At 56.5% G+C, this 7031-nt stretch overlaps 1 protein-coding gene across 1 annotated transcript; it reads right to left on the bottom strand.

Annotated features, from left to right (window-relative positions):
• Positions 1-6279: 6279 nt before the first annotated feature.
• On the bottom strand, positions 6280-6822 carry LOC147985738 (uncharacterized). The gene has a single exon (XM_087541719.1). It carries the CDS (start codon positions 6820-6822, stop codon positions 6280-6282), a length of 543 nt encoding a protein of 180 aa, XP_087397845.1.
• Between the last annotated feature and the right edge of the window lie 209 nt (positions 6823-7031).

Here is a 7031-nt window from a genome sequence, read left to right as displayed (position 1 = left end):
GAAGTCGTCGCTTTGAAGAAGTTAGCGGAAGCCGAGGCTCACGCCGCCGCGAAGAAACAGCTTGAGGAAGCCGTGCGCCGCCAGGAGCCGGTCTTCGTCGTTCCTCTGAACTCCGCGCCGCCACCGCTAGAATTCATGGCGCCGGCAGGGGGTGCCGGCGACGACCACCCAGTCATGGAGAGGGAGGGCGGCGACATCGTTATGCCGGACGTAGTCATGCCCCCAGCACCGCCAGCCGAAGGAGCGAAGGACAAGCAGCCGACCGACTCACCAGCGCCACCAACTGGGAGCGAGATGGTGACGGGCCCGACTCCTGAGGTACGCACACCATCTCGCCGCCGGTTTGAATGCAGCCTCGGCACCGCGCCCATTGGAAGTCGGCGCCGCGAGATCATCGATCCCGGACGCCGAGGCGACCAGCGCAGCACCGACGACTAGGTGCGAGGAGGCGGGACGAGCCCCTTGAACCAGGCGATCCTGGACGTCCAAGGCAAGCTTCGAGCTGAAGCCGATGCCTTGAAGCGGTGCAACCAGGCGTTCCTGCAGTCGCGGGCAGCCGTCCGGGTATGCTTCTTAATTCTTTGTTTTGACTCTTGTATCTCTTACGCTTCCCTATGGGGGCGAGCCAGCACACCCACTAGGTATAGACCCCGAGTTTCAGGCCGGCTGCTGAGCAGGCGGCTCGGAACTTTCATTGACAAGCTCCGAGTGCTGACATTGTCTGATCTCTTTACTACAGGATTATCATAACCTTCACGCAGCCGCTTTCAACTCCAAGGTCCAGGAGCTGACTCAACGGATCGCCAACCTGTCGGAAAGACGGAGTAAGTTTTGGTTTTTCTTTCTTCGCGGGGGCGCGCTGGCACACCCGCGGGCTGTAGTCCCCGAGATTCGGGCCGACTTCTGAGCAGTTGGGCCAGATCTCCCGGGAAACTATATCCTTTCTTATCGATTGTTTGATGTCTTTTTCTTCTTCTACTTTTGCAGAGGCCAACGCCGCCCTGCAGCGGTAGTTGGGCGAGGCCAACACCGCGCTGCTTGCCAAGGAGGCGGACTGCAGCAAGCTGGCCGAAGAGCGTGATCGGCGGGCTGTGCAACTGGCGAAGCAGGCGGAGCTTCTCAAGAAGGCCCAGAAGGATGCGGAGGACAAAGAGGCCGGTCTCCTTGCTGAGTTCGAGTCCGAACGCTCTTCCTGGACCAACAAGGAGGCTTTGCTAACCGCCGGCTTTGGCAAAATTGAGGACATGGTCTATGGTGAGCTTCCCTCTTTTTCCTTCTTCGAGCTGCCGGCTGCTGACCAAGCCAGCCTCTTGTCTCTAACTTGGGCTCTTCGCTTTCCGTTTGAGCAGATTTCTTCCCCGGTCATTCTGACGTCGCCAACCAGGCCATCGAAGCTGACGGCGAAGAGCGGAGGGCGGAAGGTGCGCAAATTGTTGCCAATGCCCCCCGGACCCTGAGCGAGCAGCTCCTTAGCATTCAGGCCCGTCTTCGGCCGACTCATCGGATGCTGCGCCGTCTTCAGCGTGTCGGCGCCCAGGCGATTGCTGCCCTGTGGTCGGACATGCCAGCTCTACGCACCCCTAGCCAGACCGACAACTGGCTAGAGGTGGCGGTCGGCCGCCTTGAGGCCTGGAAGGGTTCCTCGGCCTGGGCTGGGGCACGCCGGGCCTTGGAATTTGTCAAGGCGTGGTACCCTGGGCTAGATCTAGCCCAGTTAGCCACGCTCCGACTAGAAGCCCGAGAGGAGCTGGCGGCGGTGGAGCGTGAACTTGTCCAGCGAGCCGCAGCGATCGCCGAGTACACCAACACCAGCGTCCTCATCCCGGAGCTAGCTGAGAACGGCACCGAGGTGCCGCAAGAGTGGTTTGGGCTGAACCCAGAAGACGGCAAGGACTCGGCCGAAGTGTTCGACTCCAGCGACGAGGGGGAAAGCTGGGAGGAGGAGGAAAGTGAAGAGGAGGCGCCAGAGGTCGGGGCGTATGGCCAGCCTCAGCTCGACCGCGCCTCCAGCAACGAGCCACGCGCGAGCGAGCCAGCTACCGCAGAGGGCGACCAAGTGGAGACCAATCAGCCGACCACTCCACGAACAGGCACAGCCGACTCTGCAGAGAGCGACCAAGCAGAGACCAACCAGCCGGCCACTCCACGAACCGGCACCGCCGACTCCACCGTTCTGCCAAACCCGTCCGCCGCTCCCTAGGCCGACAACTTATCTTTGTTTTTACCTGCCTATTAGTCTCAGCTAACTTTGTTAATTTCACACAATTCCACCCGCGGGGTGTATTTCAAACTCCTGTTGAATGTTGGCCAAGCGCCTTTTTGTATGTAAATATGTTTGCCAGGTTCTGTCTTTCCTTGCTTTTGCTCCTTGGCTTTTTTCCTTTGTCGCCCTCCCTAGGGTGCCGACTGGCCAGCCAAATGGCCGCTCTGTGGACTGTAGCTGGGTTCATTACTCGGCTGCTTTGGGAGGATAAGTACTTAGCCGTTTAGAGTTTTTTTAGCAAATTAAACAGAAGCCGGTCGGTGAGGCGGGAGGCCATCCTGAACTATCTGCATGCTTTGGGTCCTTCGGTATTTTTCATGTGGACACCCTTTTTGCCTTGACTCCTACCGGCCGGACAGTCGCTCTGCGAGCTGCGGCTTCAGGCAGGAGAAAGCTTAAGTGCCAACACATTACTTGTCCGGCTGCAGGAAGCATTACATAGCGCAAGGCGGTGAGTCCCCGGGTCGACTAGTCGAACCCGGTGCCAGGCGGACTAATGAAAAAAACACATCGATAGGCATAACGCTTATCATATAGATAAAAGAGGGCAGTCCCCGAGCTCTTCTCGGGGGACCCGGAGTCTTCGTACTTAATACAAAAGTTAACGTGGTACATGCTGCATCAACTGTAAAACCTTCGAAGGAGATTCGCATTCCATGGTCGCTCTGTCTCCTTGCCGGAGTCGTCTCTTTTGCATGCTCGAGGCTTATGAGCATCGATCAGGTAGTAGGAGTCATTGCCTAGCACCTTGCTGATGATGAAGGGGCCTTCCCAAGGTGCCGAGAGCTTGTGCTGGCCGACTGTTCGCTGGATCAGAGGGAGCATAAGGTCTCCCTCTTGGAAGGATCTTGGCTTGACCTTCTGGTTGTAGTATCGGCGTAGACTCTGCTGGTAGATGGTGGACCGGCTGAGTGCCAACAGCCGGCACTCTTCCAGCAGACCGACGCCGTCTTCTCATGCTTCTTTTGCCTCCTCTTCGGTGTACATGGTGACTCGAGGGGAGTCGAATTCTATGTCCGTCGGGATGACGGCTTCGGCACCATAGACGAGGAAGAAAGGCGTGAAGCCGGTCGACTTGTTCGGAGTTGTGCGCAAGCTCCAGAGGACGGCCGGCAGCTCATCGAGCCAACAGCCGGCCGAACGCTCCAGAGGCTCGACCAGTCGGGGCTTGATGCTGGACAAAGTTAGGCCATTTGCTCGCTCCACCTGGCCGTTTGACTGCAGATGGGCAACGGACGCTAGGTCCAGTCGGATGCCCTGCGTCGCGCAGAAATGGGCCAAGGCACCTTTGGCAAAGTTTGTGTCGTTGTCGGTGATGATGCTGTGTGGTATGCTATACCGGATGGTGAGGTCGGAGATTAAAGTCACAACAGTCGGACCATTCAACTTCTTAATTGTCTTTGCTTCTATCCACTTTGTGAACTTGTCCACTGCGAGAAGCAAATGACTCATGCCGCCGCGCGCCGTCTTGAATGGTCCCACCATGACCAGGCCCCAGATGGCAAAGGGCCAGGCAATGGGGATGGTCTTGAGTGCAGAAGCCGGCTGATGCGGCTTGGAGCGGAACTTCTGGCACCCTTTGCATTTCTGGACCAATTCTTTGGCGCCGTCTAGAGCAGTCGGCTAGAAAAAACCGTGGAGGAAAGCTTTGGCCACAAGTGGTCTTGAAGCCACGTGGTGACCACACTTCGCAGTGCTGATAAACACCAGTAACACTTCGCCTCACAAGTTCTCTGTTGACGATGGTGTATGCTGCTGACCGTCGTTGCACTTGTCGGGCCGAGATTTCGTCAGTCGGCGGCTCCTTGTTCACCAGAAAGTTAAGGATGGGCTGGGCCCAGGAAGGTGCTGCAATTTCTTTGACTGCTAGGGTTGCTACTTGCACGAGGGTGGTTGGGCCGGGAGGTGGCGGGTTGGAGTCAGTTGTCGCTTGTTGTGTTGATGAAGTCCCCGGGCCGACTGCTGCAGTCCCCAGGCCGACTGCTGCAGTCCCCGGCCCAGGTTCTGAAGTCCCCGGGCCGGGTGCGGCTGTTGCAGTCCCCGGGTCACCTGCCGAATTCCTCGTGCCGGCTGCTGGGGTCCTCAAGTCGGATTCGACTGCTTCAGGAGGAGCCGGCACGAAGATGGAATCCGACTCCGGTGATGGCTTGACAGACGGCTTGATGAGGCGTTGTAGGGCGACGCCGGTTGGTATTGCTTGCCGAGTGGAGCCGATACGCACCAAGGTGTCAGCTTGCTCATTATCATTTCTTGGTACGTGGAGGAACTCGCACCCCTCAAAGTATCCACTGAGTTACTGGACAAGGAAACGGTAGCTCGCCATATTTGCGTCCTTGGCGTCCCAGTCGCCTAACGACTGCTGGACCACCAAGTCGGAATCACCATAGCACAGGATCCGGCAAATGCCGAGTTCCTTGGCAAGCCGGAGCCCATGAATGAGTGCTTCATACTCGGCAACGTTGTTGGAGGCGGCAAAGTGGATTTGTAGAGCATATCTGAACTTGTCGCCTTTGGGAGAGGTGAGGACGATGCCGGCTCCCTAACCGGTTCGCATCTTGGAGCCATCAAAGTGCATCCGCCAATGGGTGGAGTCTAGTGCCGGCGGCAGGTACTGGGTCTCAGCCCAGTCGACGAGGAAATCGACTAGTGCTTTGTGACTTGATAGCGGTGCGAGGCTAGTAGTAGATGGTGTATGGGGCCAAATCTATGGCCCATTTGTCCACTCAGCCCGAAGCATCTCGGCTTCCAATGATCTCGGCAAGAGGAGCAGTGCAGACAATAGTGATTGGGTGCTCCTGGAAGTATGGCTTCAGCTTCTTGGCGGCGAAGTGTACACCATAGCACATCTTCTGGTAGTGCGGGTAGTTCTGCTTGGATGCGGACAACACTTCACTCAGGTAATACACCGGCCTCTGGACCGGTAGCGCTTTGCCTTCTTCATTGGGTTCCACAACTATGACTGTGCTGACCACCCGGCTGGTGGCGGCGATGTAGAGGAGCATGGGCTCTTTAGGAGTCGGAGCCGCCAGGACAGGCGGAGTGGTCAACATCTTCTTCAGCTGGAGAAAAGCTTCATCCGCCTTGTTGTTCCACTCGAAAAAAGTGGTCTTCTTCATGAGTTGATATAGGGGAAGAGCCTTCTCGCCTAACCGACTGATGAAACGGCTGATGGACGCCAAACAGCCGGTAAATTTTTGCACATCCAGCAATCAGGTGGGCACCTCCATCCTCTCGATGGCCTTGATCTTCACAGGGTTGCATTCTATGCCGCGCTGTGAGACCAGGAAGCCAAGAAGCTGGCTGGCTGGTACTCCGAAGACGCATTTCTCCGGGTTGAGCTTGATCTGGAATCGGCGCAAGTTTTCAAAGGTCTCCTTGAGATCTTCTAGCAACGTTCCACGCCTCTCCGTCTTCACCACAACATCGTCCACATAGACGTGGGTGTTTCTGCCGAGTTGCTTGAGGAGACACTTCTACATGCAACGCTGAAATGTGGCGCCGGCATTCCTCAAGCCGAACGTCATGGTCAGGTAACAGAAGGCTCTGAATGGTGTGATGAAGGCGGTCTTCAGCCTGTCGGCCGGGTTTAGCTTGATCTGGTGATACCCTGAGTATGCATCCAAAAAGCTCAATAGCTCGCATCTGGCTATGGAGTCAATCACTTGGTCGATTCTTGGCAAAGCAAATGGGTCTTTGGGGCATGCTTTGTTGAGGCTGGTATAATCAATACACATGCGCCATTGCTTGTTCTTCTTCAGCACTAGGACTGGGTTGGCTAACCATTCTGGAAAGAACACTTCCATGATGAAGCCGGCTGCTAGGAGCCGGGCTATCTCTTCTCCAACAACTCTTCTCTTCTCTTCCGACAAGCGGCGCAAGGGCTGCCTGACTGGCTTGGCATCTGACTAGACATGTAGCTTGTGCTCGGCGAATTCCGTCGGAACACCTGGCATGTCCTTGGGAGACCATGCAACGATGTCTCGATTCTCATGGAGGAAATCGACGACCTCGCCTTCCTATTTGTTGTCAAGGTTTGCACCTATGACTGTGTTCCTCTCCGGGTGCTCCGGGTCCAAGGGTACCTTCTTGGTTTCTTTGGCCGGCTTAAACGAGCCCTCAGCTTCTGACTCCTTGGGGTTGGGTGACATTTCCGGCTGCTTGCCTGCCATAGCCATAACCCGGTCAAGGAGCCGCTTCTCAGCAGCGATCATGAGGGACTCGGCTAACTGGCTGCTATCCGCGGCGCAGACGGACACCTTCTTGTAGTCTCCAGCTATGGTCAGGATTCCCTTGGAGCTCGGCATCTTCATCTTTAGGTAAGTATAGTGGGGGACCGCCATGAACTTGGCCAGAGCAGGCCGGCCAAGCAATGAGTGATAGGGGCTCTCGAGGTCCACCACCTCGAACCAGACTGGATCTCCGCAAAAGTGCTCTTTTTCTCCGAAGAGGACGTCAATTTGAGTCTTGCCGATTGGTGAGCAGGAAAGGCCTGGAACGATGCCATGGAAAACAGTCTGGCTGGGCAGAAGATGTCTCTGCGTGATTCCCAATTTCTCCATGGTATCTTTGTACAGGATGTTGATGCTGCTGTCGCCATCTATCAGAACTCGGGAGAAGCGAGCAGCTCGCCTCTCCGTGGCAAAGGTGGCATCCAACACCAGAGCATAAGAGCCGGGATTGGGCATCACCTCCGGGTGGTCGGCTCTGCTCCAGCTGATGGGCTTCTCAGACCAATGCATGAACTCGGGGGTCTCTGATGCTACTGCAT

This window comes from Triticum urartu, chromosome 2A, assembly GCF_056163025.1.
Source record: "Triticum urartu cultivar PI428250 chromosome 2A, HENAU_Tu73, whole genome shotgun sequence".
NCBI lineage: Eukaryota > Viridiplantae > Streptophyta > Magnoliopsida > Poales > Poaceae > Triticum > Triticum urartu.
Note: the sequence above shows the minus strand (reverse complement) of the source record. Positions and strands in the feature narration are given on the sequence as shown.

What these genes read in the sequence shown, in the direction of transcription:
- LOC147985738 (XM_087541719.1), bottom strand. Translation starts at nt 6,822, where the DNA reads ATGGAGAAATTGGGAATCACGCAGAGACATCTTCTGCCCAGCCAGACT.